Below are 19,525 nucleotides of genomic sequence, written 5' to 3'. Positions count from 1 at the left end.
AAAAAATGTGTTTAACTTTTTCCAATTCTTTTTAACATTTCTGTACGTACTTTCCGGTCTTCACGGGGGTGTAGAAGGCCAGGGAAACGGTGCTGCGGTGTCGGCAGTATCCGATGCGTTTGACGGCCAGTAGCTCTCTGCGCTCCACCTCTCCTAGAACCAGAAACCAGCCCTCATCCTTACTCTTGGGGAACCTGGGGGCCTGGGCCTTAGTGTCATGCTTCCTCTGGAAAATATGACGACAAATCAACTTATCAGCAGTCAACTAACATCAATAATGTGTGTGAGCTGCTTTATACATGTGTGTACGTACCTTCTGCTGGCCGGTGTTAATGCGCTGCAGTGAGACCTGCAGGACGTACTCCTGGTCAGCGTGGACTTCCAGCCAGCTTCTGTCATCCCTGAGCTTCCCCCCGGCCGCAGGGAGGGGGCGCTCTGTCTGCTCCCCACACCCCTCCCACCAACCCTTCACACTCAGACGCACCTCCACCACCGGCAGATGGCTGAGGAAAGACCAGGCCTGGAGGAGAGAGCAGAGGGAGGAGGGATAGTAAGAGAGAAACAGAGAGGGGTGCAGAGAAATGAGAGAGGGAGAAAGAGACAAGAGAATGTGTCAGACCGGAGTGCAGAGAGATAGAAAATAGGAGGGAGAGAAACAAAGAGCCAGAGGTGAAGAGAGAGAGAATCAGACTTAAGAGAGACCCTTGTTTAAGATGGACATATCTATCTGGTAAGACTAGAGCGTTTGATGAAAGCTTGATTCATTCAAACACACATAATTCCCATGGTCTTAGGTGCCTCTTAAAGCTTTGTCATGGTGACTTTAACATCTCTGACTCAAATGGAGAACACAAATCCAAAAGGGGATAGAGAGCAAGAGAGGTAGAGGGAAGGTAGAGACAGAGAGCGTATGGATGATAGGTGTGTGAATGTGTGTGTCTGAGTATGTGTGTGTGTGTGAGAGTGTGTGTGTTTTCCTCCTGAAGACCCTGTCAGTGTCAGGGAGGGACTGGGATGAGAGAAGGAGAAAAGCCTCTCAGATTCACCCAACAAAAGCTATTTATGTAAGGATTACTGTCCCCTGGCGAATCAGACTGGGACGTTGCCACGCATCTAGTTATTTAATTAGCCAGGCTGCGATGCCATGGGGGGGAGAGCGTTGAGGGGCTGGGAGGAGGGGGAGCGGGGACACTGATTGGGCAAGGCGGCTGGGCTGGCAGTGGCGCCTGGACGCTCTCATTACAGCTGCAATTAGCACTTAGATTGGTGCTGTAAACCCTTGCATTGGACCGTAATAGGAGATCCTGGAGGTACCTTGGACCACTGCGACAGACTGATGCTTCTCACTGTGTGTGTGTGTGTGTGTGTGTGTGTGTGTGTGTGGGCTGATGTTGGTAGAGTGTGTGTATATGTTGTTTGGTAGTGTATTTGAGAACGTTACATGAATAGAGAGATGAGGCCGACACCTTGGAAGTATTTCACATGATTTCATTGTGGTGGAGGACAATGGAGACGGGAGGGTTCATGATGAAGAGTATGAACCCCTAGAAAGCATCTGTTTCTAATGGAAAGTGTCACTTTACACATCCAGTATCTGGATGTGTCCTATAACAGTGAGGTGAAGGAACGCAGAATGTTAGAAGGTTGTTACCTGGGAGATCTGATGGGGCTGAAGCTCCTCCCCCACAATGGCAGCGAAGGTGTTCTCCCGCCCCTCGCAGGTGGCAATCAGCTCAGGGAGCCCTTCTATTGGTCCGTGGAAGCCCCTGGCGCCGCCCTTCCCTCCCTTGGAGCTCCACCTGCTGCGGGGAACATCAGGGGGCAGATCTAGTCATGTGATTTTAAATCCTAACCACACTTCCTGCTGTGTCGTCGCCACTGGAACCTCTGTCCTCTCTCATCCTCTCTCATTTCTTTCTCCTTACCATATTTATTGAGTTGGCACAAAATTATTCTTCACTGCAGGACACAGTGTCTCAAATCCACATGGTGTGTATGTAAAAATAATTAAGATTGCTTTGGACACTCACTCTTGAATTTCCTCTCTCTGTGTGTGTTAGTGTGTATGTGTGTGTGTGTATGTGTGTGTGTGTATGTGTGTGTGCACGCGCAGAATGTAACTGATGCTGCTTGATGATAAGAATGCTTGCAGAGTTTGATAGTGTCTGTGGATTATAAAATGGTCCATGCCATAGAGCGTTAATTAAAGAGTCCTAGCACCATTCTCATCCTGTGTGTGTGTGTGTGTGTGTGTGTGTGGGGGGGGGGGGGGGGCAGTAGAGTCATGTCTACCTGAACAGGTAGAGGTGCTGCTGCTCTATGGTAGGTAAGGTCAGTATAGAGGAGTCATTGAGCCACCTGCCCTGAACGATCATCTGCACCAGGTTACAGATGCTGAGAGCAGTCACCAGCCAGCCCTCGTTGGCTGCTACATCCAGCATGGCCTGTAGACAGACAGGAAATACTGTAGTTGAAAAATGCATACATTTATATGACTATATAACATCCCCCACTGACATCAGTGTGAGATTTACTCACAATGAGTTACGTTACGATTGAGCCACTTTTGCACACTCAAATTCAATATGTCTTTACACATTCATGCACATATGCTAAACAGCTACACAATAAATACACCCCTCAATATCTCTAACACACTCCTCCCCCCTCCTTTGCAGGTTGACATTTATTGAGTCTTGTCCTGGAGGCAGAACTGGGGCAAGCTGAAAGTAAAAATTGGCTATATTGCTTGTTGGTGTTCATTTAAGGTTAGGGTTAGGCATCAGGGTTAGCAGTGTTGTTAAGGTTAAGTTTAAAATCATATTTTATGACTTTGTTGCTGTGCCAGCTAGTGACCACTCCGCAGAGATCCCTCCAGAACAAGATGAAAAACGCTAACCTGCTCCCTCCCTCCCTCAGAAGGTAGAGTTTGCCAAGCTCCGATGCATTCTAACAAACTTAATTAATCAGAAAGTAATTCCCCGGCAGTAACTATGACTAAAGAGGACCTTGAGTGCACAGGCGAAGCCCCGGCAGAGTTAATCAAAATGCTAATGCAGTACAAATTAAAGTAGTACTGATTAACATTTCACAGAAGCTGAAGAAGCAAATGGATGGTGACAGAACTACGGCTGATGTCACTGGAGTCCCCGTTAGCTGGGCCATATTCATTAGGCACCAAACGGAAGAAAACGGACTGAAACTTCAGTCCAAAAAGAGACACTTGATTTCCTTTTCCGTTGCAAAACGTTTGGCTCTAATGAATATGATACCCTCGCCACATGAGGAAAAAGGCTCTGTTAGCCTGTGAACGAGCAACGGACAATCACTACCAGACACACACACAGTCAGCGCTTTGCAGATCATCCCCCCACACATAAAAAGGCAGCAACAATGGGTTACAGAACCAGACCCTACAGGCAGACATGGACCAAATCTCTCCCAGGCATGGCCAATCACCAGCAGACCTGGGATCTGGTGGCCAGGGCACTTGTTGGGCAGGACTGGTTGTTAGGAGGAATCTCTGATAAGGCTCATTTTTACAAGGAGTTACAACTTATCTGCACACCTCAACCAACAGCCTCCTGAGTGACAGTGCCTCCTGCTCTTCAGGATCCACATTGTGTGTGTGTGTATTCTAAGATTGTGTGCGTGTGTGTGTGTGTGTATTGTCTATGTACTGGAACTATCAGCAGTAAGTGTGTGTGTGGTGGTTAGGTTAGTGGCAGACAGTGCAGTCTGTCTTGATAAAGCTGTGCTGTCCCTGTGAGGTCCTGTGATCAAACATGACAGTCTTCCTCATCACACTCAACACTTTCATGCTAGGAAGTCAGAAACCCAAAATAGATACAGTATTTGTCTTTTAAAAACAACAGCAAAAACATATCCTGATCCATTATCACACTGAAATGTAAATCGTTTCAACACATGACACCTCCATGACACCTCCAAGACACCTCCATGACATGTCTATGCCCAGGGCTCTAAAGTGCAACCATTTGGTGGCACATGCTGCTGGATATTTTGCTGTGCGATCTGACATTTTATTTTGGGAGCACCAGTGCAACCAGAAAAAAACTAAATAAAATCTTCGAGATAATAATGGTTGTAATGACATGCCTCACTGTGCCATTGTTTCTGAGTGCCCTAGCGTAGATTCCTTCAATCCAAAGCCTATTTGTTTAATCCAAAGTAAAGAATATTGAAGAATTTTCAAGTATGCATCAGTGATTTGTATTTTCCCTTCAACTTTGTGAAGACGTGACGGCATGGGAACGCCTGTGTGCATTGTCTACCACTTCCTGTAACCAGTTAGCGACGCCGAAACAGTCATTTCCAAAGGCTTTCCATACAACTTTCCAACTTAAATGTTAACTGCAAAGTAGACTTACCTGGAAGAATGAATGATATGATATGATATCTTGATGATTTGTATCAATCAAGTGGTCTTTTTTTGTTGCAAACTCTATTACACACGCAGTACACAAACCCCACCTGCCAAACACTGTCATTTAAATGACAGGTTTTTGTATCAACATTTGAGCTTTTGACAATAAACAAATGTCTTACAGGGTTAAATATTAGTTATATACCACAACATGTGCCTCAAAAGTAGCTAGAATTCATATAGGCCCAATATGCTATATCTCAATCAATTAAAACATATATATATATTTTGGTGCTCCAAGATTTTATGTTGTGCTCCTAACTTCTTAAAAGTTGGGAGCACCAGTGCTACCAATAAAAAACATTAATTTAGAGCCCTGTCTATATCTTCTCTATGTCATCCATATGTCACCTCTACTGCACTCGGTCCTGACCATGCTACAAAGTGGCTCCAAGCACTAAGCAGAAACTGCCTCTGTGTCTTTAGACAAGCCTTCCATTTCCCATATTGAATGAACAGGGAAGAGCTTTCTTCCACCCAGAACATCTAAGTACTGGTGCTCTGACTGACACATGGAAATGTGCTCAGGGTCTGAATCCCAGGGCTGAGAGAGGATCCATTCTGGGATGTATGAAAGCAAGCTGTTCTTTTTGATGGGAACAAAAGGACAAGAAAACAGAGGAAGTATTTCAGAGATGCACTGTTCAGAAAGGAGCAGGGTGGTGGATGTCCCCAGAGGGATGCAGTGTGTGGTACAGTACATAAACCTACACAGCAGATCTTGCACACACATAGTCAGCCACTAACCTGACAGATGCGTATGGCGTTGTCCAGCACGGTCTTGGTGTCGGTGCCGTAGTCGGAGCAGGGCAGCTGTGCGCGGCTGAAATGGGCCTGCAGCAGCAGGTGGGTCTTGGTGTGGGCGCTGTCGTAGCTGTGGGGGTTGACCTGCAGGGGGAGACGCTGAGCCAGCTCACTGTTCAGCTGGTCCTCGTTGTGCCTGACGGGCAGCTCCGCGTACTCCTCAGCATCCTGGAGAAGGGAGGGAGGGAAGGGGGAGTGGGAGGGAAGGGAAGGGGGTGAGGGAGGAAGGGAGGGGGAAGAGAGAGGGGGATATAAAGAAAAAGAGAGAAGGAGAGACATGGAAGTAAGCGAGGAGGAAGTCAGTTCCCTGCTGTGGTTCTGTGGTTAGATCCTTTGTTTCAGTCATCTCCGTTAAAACAGCTGCATCAGGATCACAGGCTCCCCTCACCCAAGAGAGCTGTCCCCCCGAAATATATTTAACAGAAAAACCTCTCAGCGAATGAAGAAACGTTAAGTTACAACTGTCCAAACCTGCTCATAAAACCCTATGAACAGTCAGCAACTACACAGCAATTTTCCACAATATAAAGTTTATTTTTTAATACAATGTACAGTGGTGGTTCCCTTTCATATTGTTAGACTCTGTGCTAAACTGTGAATGGCTGATGTCGAACAGCCAAACACTCAGTCTAGGTTGAATGTCTAAATGTCTACTACCCACATCTCTATTCTCCACTCCTCATAGGATATATATTGGCTATATAAAACCATTGGGTCTAGTGTAAAACCATTGGGTCTAGTATAAAACCATTTGGTCTAGTATAAAACCATTTGGTCTAGTATAAAACCATTTGGTCTAATATAAAACCATTTGGTCTAGTGTAAAACCATTGGGTCTAGTATAAAACCATTTGGTCTAGTATAAAACCATTTGGTCTAGTATAAAACCATTTGGTCTAATATAAAACCATTGGGTCTAGTGTAAAACCATTGGGTCTAGTATAAAACCATTTGGTCTAGTATAAAACCATTTGGTCTAGTATAAAACCATTTGGTCTAATATAAAACCATTTGGTCTAGTGTAAAACCATTTGGTCTAGTATAAAACCATTGGGTCTAGTGTAAAACCATTGGGTCTAGTATAAAACCATTTGGTCTAGTATAAAACCATTTGGTCTAATATAAAACCATTGGGTCTAGTATAAAACCATTTGGTCTAGTATAAAACCATTTGGTCTAATATAAAACCATTTGTTCTAGTATAAAACCATTTGGTCTAGTATAAAACCATTTGGTCTAATATAAAACCATTTGGTCTAGTATAAAACCATTGGGTCTAGTATAAAACCATTTGGTCTAGTATAAAACCATTTGTTCTAGTATAAAACCATTTGGTCTAATATAAAACCATTTGGTCAAGTATAAAACCATTGGGTCTAGTATAAAACCATTTGGTCTAGTATAAAACCATTTGGTCTAATATAAAACCATTTGGTCTAATATAAAACCACAATGCCATATCAATCGGGCTGTGTTTAGTGCTGACGGTGTGTTCTGAGTTGAGGCTTGTTCAGAAGAGACAGATGCATGGACACGCATGGCTCTTTTTCTGTGTTACTCTAATTCACTGCAGTACGTTAAGTTTCCCCAACGCACTTCCATCAACAGAGGACCAGCGGAGACATTTGTCATTGGGCCTACCCTGCTCTGGACTGTTAAGCTGACATCCATCAGCAGAGAGATGCAGTGTTAGAAAAGAGGGGGATTGAGGAACAGAGGGAACGATGAGGGGAAAAACAGGACTAAAATGATTGAAATGGCAGTGGTTTAGTGTCTGCATGCAGATGTGCAGGGGATAAAGACAATAGATCTTTATACAGAGATCATCACAACACACTAACTGCTAACTCCCCTACTCACTCCATCCAGCAATCCATCCCTGCCTCTCTCCCTTCATCCATCTCTCCTGCACACTTTCTCTTTAGTGACATTTACAGACAGTGAGGGAGGGAAAGAAAGGAGAAGGTTGGTGTGTGTGTGTGTGTGTGTGTGTATAGTAGGTCCCTTGTGAACTTAAAGAAGAGGAAATAGTAGAGCTTCAAAGGGTGGTGGTGGGGGGGGGGGGATCTAGCTGGGGGAGTGGACAAGGGATGGGGGGGGCTGTCTGGGACCATTGTGGGAGCAAAAGAGGGGACGCTAATGTCTAAATCTTTTCTGCATTTTCAACACATTTCTTTCCCGACAGTTCCTCTCTAATCTGTGATCCTTCACCCTCCCATCTCGTCGAAATGTCTGGGTGAGAGCCATCATTGGGGGGGGGGTCAGAGGGTGGAGGGGGCACGGCGGGTTATCTGATACAGCTACGAACGACATTGAGGAGAGGTGTGAAACCACTATGTCCTAATGATCCCACCAATTACCAGCCACCAATCAACAGCCTCACTAGGAATAACAGACAAAAACAGGGAGTAGAGGGAGAGGAGGAATAGGTTCTCGCTATTAACAGGGAAAAAGAGGAAGAAAACCATATGGAAGAGAAAAAAAGACCCAGGAGTAATGAGGAGAGTTAATGAGGCCCAGATAAAGAGGTGTTCATTTGACAGAACTGAGATCCAGACCTCAATCATGATCATCTACCTATCCTACTGTCCAGTAGTCTATCCCTCTCTCTCAATGTGAACACAATGGGAGAAGCACATGTAGAAGCACAGTAGTATGGTAAACAAATGACATCGGCCTGCACAATGCCCAATAGACTAGAAGAATAAACTACACACTCAAACATTTAGAAAATAAAATGTAATTCAATGGCTGTAGTCCCACCCTGATGGAGTACAGTCTAGTACAGCACAGGGCAGTCCAGATGCCCAGGACAGTCCAGATGCCCAGGACAGTCCAGATGCCCAGGGCACTCCAGATGCCCAGGGCACTCCAGATGCCCAGGGCACTCCAGATGCCCAGGGCACTCCAGATGCCCAGGGCAGTCCAGATGCCCAGGGCAGTCCAGATGCCCAGGGCTGTCCAGATGCCCAGGGCTGTCCAGATGCCCAGGGCAGTCTATAGTAGAGGTGATTGATGCCCAGATGAAGACAATGTCATCATGTTCTGTGGTCATTCCCAGCAGTCAGTCAGACATACCGTGAGGACCGAGAGGATGTCCTGGATGGGCAGCTCAGCCCTCAGCCTCTCCTTGAACATCCTGACTGTCTGGTGCTTCAGGTAGTAGTAGGAGGAGATACGACCGTACGTCAGGGCCTCAATGGTGCAATCATCCTGGAGGGAGGGAGACCGTAGGAGAGGAGACGGAGGAAGAGAGGAGGGAAGACAGAGAGGAGAAGAAACAGGGAGGAGATGAAAGGATACAGGGAGGAAAATAAGAGGAGACGGGGAGGAAGACGGAGAGGAAAGAAGACAAAGAGGAAGAGGGGCGAGAAGACAGGAGGGAAGACATGGTCAACTGTACCGATTCATGTTAAATCTATCAACACAAAACACAATGGTTCCCTCAGTATGTACCGGTGTGCATTATATCTTCACACTGCCTTACTACGACAGGCAAATTAATTAATATGAATACATGTCGTACACACAAACACTCCCCTACCTCTCCTATCTCCATACAGTAGGAACACTCCAGGTCTCGGAGACTCCTCTCCACCAGGTTGGACAGGTACTTGTTGATGGTCTCGTGGCTGATGTCATCCAGGCTGTAGTAACTGGACAACACACAACAACCATGGTTAGTTTGGGGCCACTTAGAAATGTCCTTGTTTTCCATGAAAACATACATGAAATGAGTTGCAAAATGAATAGGAAATATGGTCAAGATGTTGACAATGTTATAAATAATGATTTTTAATTTAAATAATAATTGTGTCCTTCAAACTTTGCTTTCATCAAATAATCCTCCATTTGCAGCAATTACAGCCTTGCAGAGCTTGATGGTCACTTCTTACATACCATACGGTCAAACTGCTCCCACAACAGCTCAATAGGGTTGAGATCCGGTGACTGTGCTGGCCACTCCATTATACAGAATACCAGCTGACTGCTTCTTCCCTGAATAATTCTTGCATAGTTTGGAGCTGTGCTTTGGGTCATTGTCCTGTTGTAGGAGGAAATTGGCTCCAATTAAGCGCCGTCCACAGGGTATGGCAAGGCGTTGCAAAATGGAGTGATAGCCTTCCTTCTTCAAGATCCCTTTTACCCTGAACAAATCTCCCACTTTACCACCACCAAAGCACCCACCACCAAAGCAGACCATCACATTGCCTCCACCATGCTTGACACATGGCGTCAAGCACTCCTCCAGTATCTTCATTTTTTATTTGGAATGTTTTTCTTTGTGATCCGAACAACTCAAACTTAGATTCGTCTGTCCATAACACTTTTTTACAATCTTCCTCTGTCCAGTGTATGTTCATTTGCCCATCTTAATATTTTATTTTAATTGGCAAGTCTGAGATATGGCTTTTTCTTTGCAACTCAGCCTAGAAGGCCAACATCCCGGAGTCGCCTCTTCACTGTTGACATTGAGACGGGTGTTTTACGGGTACTATTTAATGAAGCTGCCAGTTGAGGACTTGTGAGGCTTCTGTTTCTCAAACTAAACACTCTAATGTACTTGTCCTCTTGCTCAATTGTGCATCGAGGCCTCTCACTCCTCTTTATATTCTGGTTAGAGACAGTTTGTGCTGTTCTGTGAAGGGAGTAGTACAGTGTTGCCCGAGATCTTCAGTTTCTTGGCAATTTCTCGCATTGAATAGCCTTCATTTCTCAGAACAAGAATAGACTGACGAGTTCCAGAAGAAAGTTCTTTGTTTCTGGCCACTTTGAGCCTGTAATCGAACCCACAAATGCTGATGCTCCAGACACTCAATTAGTCTAAAGAAGGACAGTTTTTAGGTGTGCTAACATAATTGCAAACTTAGCTTTAAAATTATAAACTTGGATTAGCTAACACAACATTGGAACACAGGAGTGATGGTTGCTGATAATGGGCCTCTGTACGCCTATGTAGATATTCCATAAAAAAATCTGCCGTTTACAGCTACAACAGTCATTTACAACATTAACAATGCCGACACTGTATTTCTGATTAATTTGATGTTATTTAAATGGACCCGTTTTTTAAAGGAAAAGCAAAAAAAAAGGACATTTCTAAGTGACCCCAAACTTTTGAACGGTAGTGTACATGTAACAGAAACTAGGAAGAGAGATGTTATATAACATTTAGGAAACAGACAACAAAAAAGCAGCAGCCACGTTTATAAAAGATCCTAGTCTATTTAATAGAGGAAATTGAAACGTTATATCAGTTTCATATCTAGTTCCCGACTATTACTCCCAAATCAAGCGACCTCTGATAGGTCCAAAACACCACATGAGCAAGGAAAATCCTTTTAAAAGTCCCTAAAAAGGAGTCCATCTTTAAGGAAACAGCTGACACGTCATACAATGCTTTTCTACCTCTCCCTTCTCACTAATAAACCCTCTGTAGCTGCTGCAAAGTTATGCTAAAACAGATAAATACTATTGGACATGTTTAAGATGTGGCCGGTGGCAGTAATAACTCAGCGGTATTAAAGGAGTCTATGGGGAGTCTGTAATATATGTATGTTTTTACTGCTTATTGATTTACTCATAACCCTGCGCTGACCATAGTAACGACTCCATGCTCCCCACACTAACACAGATACACTTCATCTATACAGATAACGTATATTATCAACACACCTCACAGCACACACACACACACACCACACACACACAGTATATTCTCTAGCTAGCACATAAAAATCAATACACGGCACACATCGATCAAAAGCCACTGCATCATACGCATCAATAATACCACAGAATAGGCCTGTTAGTCTTCTCTGGGTTTGTTTTAGGGGTAAAACTGGGGTAACAGATAATTATTAAGACTTTAGACAAACTGTAGATCTAGAGGAACCTTGCCCTTGGGCTATGCCAGTCCACAGCCTGGAACAAACAAAATACCCTCATCACAAAATGATTCCCAGGTTTTGGGCCATACAGTATTTGCTGAGCTAAGACAACGCACAGCCAAAATGGCTTCCATGCATGGCTCAGCGGCTCTAATGGGTAAGAGCTACCACATGAGACATGGCCATAAGTGCACACAACTATGCGCTTCATTAACTTCTAATGACAAATGACATTTGAGTGTGTGTGTGTGTTTGGGGGTGGGCGTGTTTGTTTGGGTGTGTGTGTGTAGGTGTGTTTGGGTGTGTGTGTAGGTGTGTTTGGTTGTGTGTGTGTAAAGCTTTAAAGTTAGTGGTATGAAAGATGTGATGGTTATATAGCATTCTGAGGAGTTCAAGCTATTACAGGTCATCTGCAGAAGAGAGGAAATTGAGAAATAATATGAGAATCAAACAGAGGGGGAGAGAGAGAGATAGACAGAGAGAGAGAGAGATAGATAGATGAGAGAACGAGCGTGTGCAAGAGAGATGGAGGATGAATACCAATGGCTCAGTTAACAGGTAGAAGGATGCTTAATGAAGGTAATTTGACAGTTGCCTCCATACTGATGTATAATAATGTATGTAAACATGGAACCACTCACTGACAAAGCCCACTCCTCACGTTACACTTGCATAAAACAATCCTCCCATGATTATTATTCACAATCATCTGTTGTTCTGTTGAAAACCAGAGGAGGTGTGGGGTGGGGGGAGAAACACAGAGCCCATTGGAAAATAATGCAGCGTCGAAACGGAAACAGCAGTTGGGGAGCGGCGGCCATACTTAATGTGGGTTTAATGTTAAGTATGGACGTCATTATCATCACTCCACATGTCAACACAGCCCAGCAGCCAATGCGTTTATTGCTGACCACATTTCACAGCTCTGTACTGGGGTGTGAGAGAGTGTGTGTGAGAGAGAGTGTTATGGGCTGTCTGATTAAGTCATGTCCATTAGAATCATCAACATTAGACTCCTGATGCTGCACAAACACATTTATGGTGTGTGTATGTGTGTAGCAGCACTGGATAGAAGCCTCTCCAGTCAATCATGTCTCCATGAGTAACGGCCGGTGACAAGGTGACCGTCTCCTGGGATTGCAGGACAGATCAGATGGCCAATTGGCCATATATAAAATACAGCTGTGACAATGTGCTGTTGGGTGGTACACATATCTAACCCATAAATCACCTGATATTGCCGATACTAAACCAACTCTTGAACAAAAAAAATAGGACAGGCTGAAAGGATATGTAGAGCTTGAAGTATAACGAATGGTGCTACATAACACAATATGTTAAGTAGCACAATACTTACATAACACAATATGTGTGTTGTGTGTGTGTCTATGTATGTACAGTTGAAGTCGGAAGTTTACATACACCTTAGCCAAATACATTTAAACTCAGTTTCACAATTCCTGACATTTAGCCCTAGTAAAAATTCCCTGTACCTGGTCAGTTGGGATAACCACTTTATTTTAAGAATGTGAAATGTCAGAATTATATTAGAGAGAATGATTTATTTCAGCTTTTATTTCTTTCATCACATTCCCAGTGGGTCAGAAGTTTACATACACTCAATTAGTATTTGGTAGCATTGCCTTTAAATTGTTTAACTTGGGTCAAACGTTTCAGGTAGCCTTCCACAAGCTTCCCACAATAAGTTGGGTGAATTTTGGCCCATTCCTCCTGACAGAGCTGTTGTAACTGAGTCAGGTTTGTAGGCCTCCTTGCTCACCCACACCTTTTCAGTTCTGCCCACACATTTTCTATAGGATTGAGGTCAGGGCTTTGTGATGGCTACTCCAATACCTTGACTTGTTGTCCTTAAGCCATTTTGTCACAACTTTGAAAGTATAATTGTGGTCATTGTCCATTTGGAAGACCCATTTGCGACCAAGCTTTAACTTCCTGACTGATGTCTTGAGATGTTGCTTCAATATATCCACATCATTTTTCTTCCTCATGTTGCCATCTATTTTGTGAAGTGCACCAGTCCTTCCTGCAGCAAAGAACCCCCACAACATGATGCTGCCAACCGTGCTTCATGGTTGGGATGTTGTTCTTCGGCTTGCAAGCATCCCCCTTTTCCCTCCAAACATAACGATGGTCATTATGGCCAAGCAGTTCAATTTTTGTTCTCCAAAAACTATGATCTTTGTTCCCATGTGCAGTTGCAAACCGTAGTCTGGCTTTTTTTATGGAGCAGCCTTCCTTGTTGAGCCGCCTTTCAGGTTATGTCGATATAGGACTCGTTTTACTGTGGATGTAGATACTTTTGTACCCGTTTCCTCCAGCATCTTTGCTGTTGTTCTGGGATTGATTTGCACCAAAGTATGTTCATCTCTAGGAGACAGAACGCGTCTCCTTCCTGAGCGGTATGACAGCTGCGTGGTCCCATGGTTTTTATACTTGCGTACTATTGTTTGTACAGATGAACGTGGTACCTTCAGGCGTTTGGAAATTGCTCCTAAGGATGAACCTTGGCTTGGCTGATTTATTTAGATTTTCCCATGATGTCAAGCAAAGAGGCACTGAGTTTGAAGGTAGGCCTTGAAATACATCCAAAGATACACATCCTATTGACTCAAATTATGTCAATTAGCCTATCAGAAGCTTCTAAAGCCATGACATAATTTTCTGGAATTTTCCAAGGTGTTTAAAGGCATAGTCAACTTAGTGTATGCAAACTTCTGACCCACTGGAATTGTGATACAATGAATTGTAAGTGAAATAATCTATCTGTAAACAATTGGAAAAATTACTTGTGTCGTGCACAAAGTAGATGTCCTAACCGACTTGACAAAACTATAGTTTGTTAACAAGAAATTTGTGGAGTGGTTGAAAAACTAGTTTTAATGACTCCAACCTAAGTGTATGTAAACTTCCGACTTCAACTGTATGTATGTATGTATGGTCTGGGAGGCCTGGGTCAGGACTTAGCGGTAAATGTGGGCTGACAGCCGTGTCAATGCCAGCAGTCTGGAATGTTCTGTAATCCTCGTCCTCAACGCATAGCAGATGTCTCTGCAGCACAGTGCTTCCTTCTACACAGCCATCCATTAGAGGAGGATCAGTGTTTGTGTGTGTGAGAGAGTGTGTGTATGTATGTATTGTATATGTGTGTTCGTCCCTGCATGTGTGTACATGTGTTGTTGCAGGGAGACAAACAGAGTGCTGTTGTGGCTGTAAATCATCTGTGTAATCACTAACTAAGGTTTGGTGGCTTTAAGCTCTTAGTTATTCAGATAGACCAGAAACAGAATATCAACTATATTTAGCATCTTAGTGAACTGATAATTGGTATACTTAAAAGATCCCTCCAGATGAAGTTTGAGTCACTATTACGACTTAATTCCTGTCCTAGTTCCACCCTCAACACCGACGTATGGGTCCTTATAAATATTGATTAATCGGGTGTGCATATTTCCACCTTCCCATACGGTCTCTGGCACTCCGCAAATTGTAAACACACCAAAAAGACAGGATCAGGGTAGCTTTGCTAATCGCTAACTTATGGAGCACAGCACAGCTTGGTAGGTAGGATAAGGTGGAGGACCATCCACTCTCCCCCCACATCTTCTGCAATGGAATTGAATGATCAAAGATGAATACAGAGATCAGTGCTAATATTGGAGTTTTACAGTTGAAGCTAGAGTCTAGCTAACCTACTCGCTGGACCAATAAAGCTAGCTAGCTAGGTAGCTACCGGTAACTATTAGCAACTGTAGATAATTGTTTCCAATGTTGTTTCAAGGATAAGAGTATCTGTAACTATGCTAGCTACCTTTCATCAGTTTTTTGATATCCTCATTATCTGAAGCAAAAATGTTAGGTAGTTCGCTAGCTACTGTACACAAAATCTGGCTAGCTAACTAAACAACAGTTGGAACGACCAAGCTGTCATGTTTACAAGTATGCGCACTAGCTGGCTACTAGATTACCAATATAACAGCTGGCCACAAATATTTTTGTTGGGAAGGAAAGCAAATATTGCTTTTATCAGTGATGGAGACGAGCTAGAAGGTAGACCAAAACTTTTATAGCAATATAGCTAGCTACTAATACAATAGCCCAATTTATTGCACACTGTTTTGATGAGCAGGTTAGAATAAGGCCATCACTTGGTCAAATTATAAACCATACGCCGTACCAAATTGGAGTCCACCTGTGGTAAATTCAATTAATTGGACATGATTTGGAAAGGCACACACCTGTCTATATAAGGTCCCACAGTTGACAGTGCATGTCAGATCAAAAACCAAGCCATGAGGTTAGGAATTGTATGTAGAGCGCCGAGACAGGATTGTGTCAAGGCACAGATCTGAAGATGTCTGCAGCATTGAAGGTCCCCAAGAACACTGTGGCCTCCATCATTCTTAAATGGAAGAAGCTTGAAATCACCAAGACTCTTTCTAGAGCTGGCCTCCTGGCCAAACTAAGCAACCGGGGGAGAAGGGCCTAGGTCAGGGAGGTGACCAAGAACACGATGGTCACTCTGACAGAGCTCCAGAGGTCCTCTGTGGAAATGCGAGAACCTTTCAGAAGGACAACCATCTCTGCTGCACTCCACCAATTAGGCCTTTATGGTAGAGCGGTCAGATGGAAGCCACTCCTCAGTAAAAGGCACATGACAGCCCGCTTGGAGTTTGGCAAAAGGCACCTAAAGACCCTCAGACCATGACAAACAAGATTCTCTGGTCTGATGAAACCAAGATTTAACTATTTGGCCTGAATGTTAAACGTCACATCTGGAGGAAACCTGGCACCATCCCTATGGTGAAGCATGGTGGTGGCAGCATTATGCTGTGGGATGATTTGCAGCGGCAGGGACTGGGAGACTAGTCAGAATCCATGATGAAAACCTGCTCCAGAGCGCTCAGGACCTCAGACTGGGGTGAAGGTTCACCTTCCAATGGGACAATGACCCTAAGCAGGTGTGGCTTCAGGACAATTCTCTGAATGTCATTGAGTGGCCAAACAGAGAGATCTGAAAACAGCAGTGATGCTCCCCATCCAACCGGACAGAGCATGAGAGGATCTGCAGAGAAGAATTGGAGAAACTCACCAAACACAGGTGTGCCAAGCTTGTAGCATCATACCCAAGAAGACTCGAGGCTGTAATCGCTGTCAAAGGTGCCTCAACAAAGTACTGAGTAAAGGGTCAGAATACTTATGTAAATGTGATTATTTTTTTATACATTTGAAAAAACCCCAGATTTAATACATTTTAGAATAAGTCTGCAACGTAACAAAATGTGGAAAAAGTGAAGGGGTCTGAATACTTTCCGAATGCACTCTATACACATTTTCAATACATTCCGTATATACAGTGAAGTCAGAAGTTTACATACACCTTAGCCAAATACATTTAAACTCAGTTTTTCACAATTCCTGACATTTAATCCTAGTAAAAAATCCCTATCTTAGGTCAGTTAGGATCACCACTTTATTTTAAGAATGTGAAATGTCAGAATAACAGTAGAAAATTATTTATTTCAGCTTTTATTTCTTTCATAACATTCCCAGTGGGTCAGAAGTTTAAATACACTCAATTAGTATTTGGTAGCATTGCCTTTAAATAGTTTAACTTGGGTCAAACTTTTCGGGTAGCCTTCCCCAAACTTCCCACAAAAATTTGGATGAATTTTGGCCCATTCCTCCTCACAGAGCTGGGGTAACTGAGTCAGGTTTGTAGGCCTCCTTACTCACACACGCTTTTTCAGTTCTGCCCACAAATGTTCTATAGGATTGAGTTAACAAACGTAATAAGATGGTTATCGTCTACTACATAGCAGATGTCAGAGGATTGATTACCTAGCAAGCTAGCAAGCCAGCGAGTCAAGGTAAAATACCACAAATTAGAGACCGGATAAAGCCAGAAAAACTTGAAAAAATTATCACCAGTCTTGAGTATTTTCATGGTCTTCACTCACTCACTGAAAGTTAGTCAAGGGATGAGCGCGTATCACTTGAACGTGAAGTTTGACCGTAAACAGAAAATGGTTCTATACAGGAGCTTCTCACCTACACCATATTGCATGTGATGTTTCACACTTGATTAATGCAACGCTTCTCAAGTGTGTGCACATTTTAAAAGCCATTATGTTTTTTATTTGGCTGACAGAATCAAAATGCTGTCTACTCGTATTAAGGTAGGAGAGACTGGGGCTAAGTCTAACACGGGGTCAATTGTAACAGCTAAATAACTCAAATTTAGAAACCACTCAGAAAGATGTTATTCAATGTAATAATTATTGGTTAGTGTCTTCTATATACATACGTTTTATATAAATCCATGAAATCTATTTTGTTTTATTGAAAACATTTTTTTTTGAGGCCTAAAGTTTATAATTTCCGCCTCTCCTTTTTTATTATTGACCTGTGGAACAATCCCAATGTATCTAATCATACCTAATTTTTATCAATAAGAAGAGGTCTTTGATTGGTATAGTTGATGACAATAATTAGTTGTATTTTCCACTTTTGGTTTAAATTGTAAACGATTGGAATGTCCCAGAAACGTAGCCATACAACACTCCTTCCGTGGCCTCCAACTGCTCTTAAACGCTAGTAAAACTAAATGCATGCTTTTCAACCGTTCGCTGCCTGCACCCGCACGCCCGACTAGCATCACCACCCTGGATGGTTCCGACCTAGAATATGTGGACATCTATAAGTACCTAGGTGTCTGGCTAGACTGTAAACTCTCCTTCCAGACTCATATCAAACATCTCCAATCCAAAATCAAATCTATTGTCTGCTTTCTATTTTGCAACAAAGCCTCCTTCACTCACGCCGCCAAACTTAACCTAGTAAAACTGACTATCCTACCGATCCTTGACTTCGGCGATGTCATCTACAAAATCACAGTGCCATACATTTTGTTACTAAAGCACCTCATACCACCCACCATTGCGACCTGTATGCCTTAGTCGGCTGGCCCTCGCTACATATTCGTCGCCAGACCCACTGGCTCCAGGTCATCTACAAGTCCATGCTAGGTAAAGCTCCACCTTATCTCAGTTCACTGGTCACGATGGCAACACCCACCCGTAGCACGTGCTCCAGCACGTGTATCTCACTGATCATCCCTAAAGCCAACACCTCATTTGGCCGCCTTTCCTTCCAGTTCTCTGCTGCCTGTGACTGGAACGAATTGCAAAAATCGCTGAAGTTGTAGACTTTTATTTGCCTCACCAACTTTAAACATCTGCTATCTGAGCAGGTAACCGATCGCTCGCTGCAGCTGTCCATCTGTAAATAGCCCACCCAATTTACCTACCTCATCCCCATACTGTTTTTATGTATTTACTTTTCTGCTCTTTTGCACACCAGTATCTCTACTTGCACATGATCATCTGATAATTTATCACTCCAGTGTTAATCTGCTAAATTGTAATTATTTGCCTACCTCCTCATGTCTTTTGCACACAATGTATATAGACACTTTTTTTCCCTACAGTGTTGTTGACTTGTTTATTGTTTACTCCATGTGTAACTCTGTGTTGTTGTCTGTTCACACTGCTACGCTTTATCTTGGCCAGGTCGCAGTTGTAAATGAGAACTTGTTCTCAACTAGCCTACCTGGTTAAATAAAGGTGAAATAAAAATAAAAGTAGTCACAGTGTGCATTAGTAGCTGAGACATGTATGTTGTTGGTGTAAAAATATTATACATCTAACTAAAACAGTCTTTTCATAATAAGCAAAAGGCAAAAAGTGTTACATTTAGCCCTGGTCTCCCCTAATTTAGGGAATTCTTGCAGATAAATATGGCGCCGGAGAGCCATTATCTTTACGCTGTACCACTCAGAAGGGGGTATGTGGTGTAGATGTGTCCCACACTATCTACGAAGGTGGTTTGGGAAAGAGAGATTTGAATCTATATCAGTCTCCTTACACTACTAAAATGTGTGTCCTGGAACTTGTATGATATCAAACTAGTGTAGTGTAAAAAGGCCCTTGTGATTAGTTTACTGATTTGTTTGGTAAGGGAGTGAGTGGCAAGATTTTCTCTCTCTCTGTTTCAGAGCTGAGGGCTGTGTTACTGGATTCAAACCGGTCTGGTAAGAAATTTGTGGGGAACACCATTCTGGGAAAAGAGGCCTTGGATGCCCCCAGAAGCACTGCCCCATGTGAGAAGGGAGAGGGAGATGTCTGCGGGAGGAAGGTCACTCTGGTGGACAGTCCAGGCTGGTGGAATTTCATTTGTCTGATACGGCTGCACTTGTTAAATATGGACTGCAGAACAGTGTGTCTCTATGCCCCCCCGGACCCCATGCATTCATCCTTGAGGTTGAGGTGGACTTGCCATTCATTGATGCCTACAGAAGATTAGT

The 19,525-nt window shown here is 43.4% G+C and overlaps 1 protein-coding gene across 2 annotated transcripts in view; it reads right to left on the bottom strand.

Annotated features, from left to right (window-relative positions):
* ascc3 (activating signal cointegrator 1 complex subunit 3) overlaps positions 1–19,525 on the bottom strand; it is a 140,509-nt gene that overhangs the window by 1,967 nt on the left and 119,017 nt on the right. For both annotated transcript variants that reach the window (XM_036943401.1, XM_036943397.1), the window contains exons 36-42: positions 8,796–8,907; positions 8,330–8,464; positions 5,195–5,419; positions 2,293–2,444; positions 1,652–1,802; positions 314–520; positions 51–226 (exon numbers count right to left, since the gene is read on the bottom strand). In XM_036943401.1, coding sequence (XP_036799296.1) covers positions 51–226; positions 314–520; positions 1,652–1,802; positions 2,293–2,444; positions 5,195–5,419; positions 8,330–8,464; positions 8,796–8,907 — 1,158 coding nt within the window. The remainder of the gene's footprint in view (positions 1–50; positions 227–313; positions 521–1,651; positions 1,803–2,292; positions 2,445–5,194; positions 5,420–8,329; positions 8,465–8,795; positions 8,908–19,525) is intronic.

Source organism: Oncorhynchus mykiss, chromosome 2, assembly GCF_013265735.2.
Source record: "Oncorhynchus mykiss isolate Arlee chromosome 2, USDA_OmykA_1.1, whole genome shotgun sequence".
Taxonomy (NCBI): Eukaryota; Metazoa; Chordata; class Actinopteri; order Salmoniformes; family Salmonidae; genus Oncorhynchus; species Oncorhynchus mykiss.
Note: the sequence above shows the minus strand (reverse complement) of the source record. Positions and strands in the feature narration are given on the sequence as shown.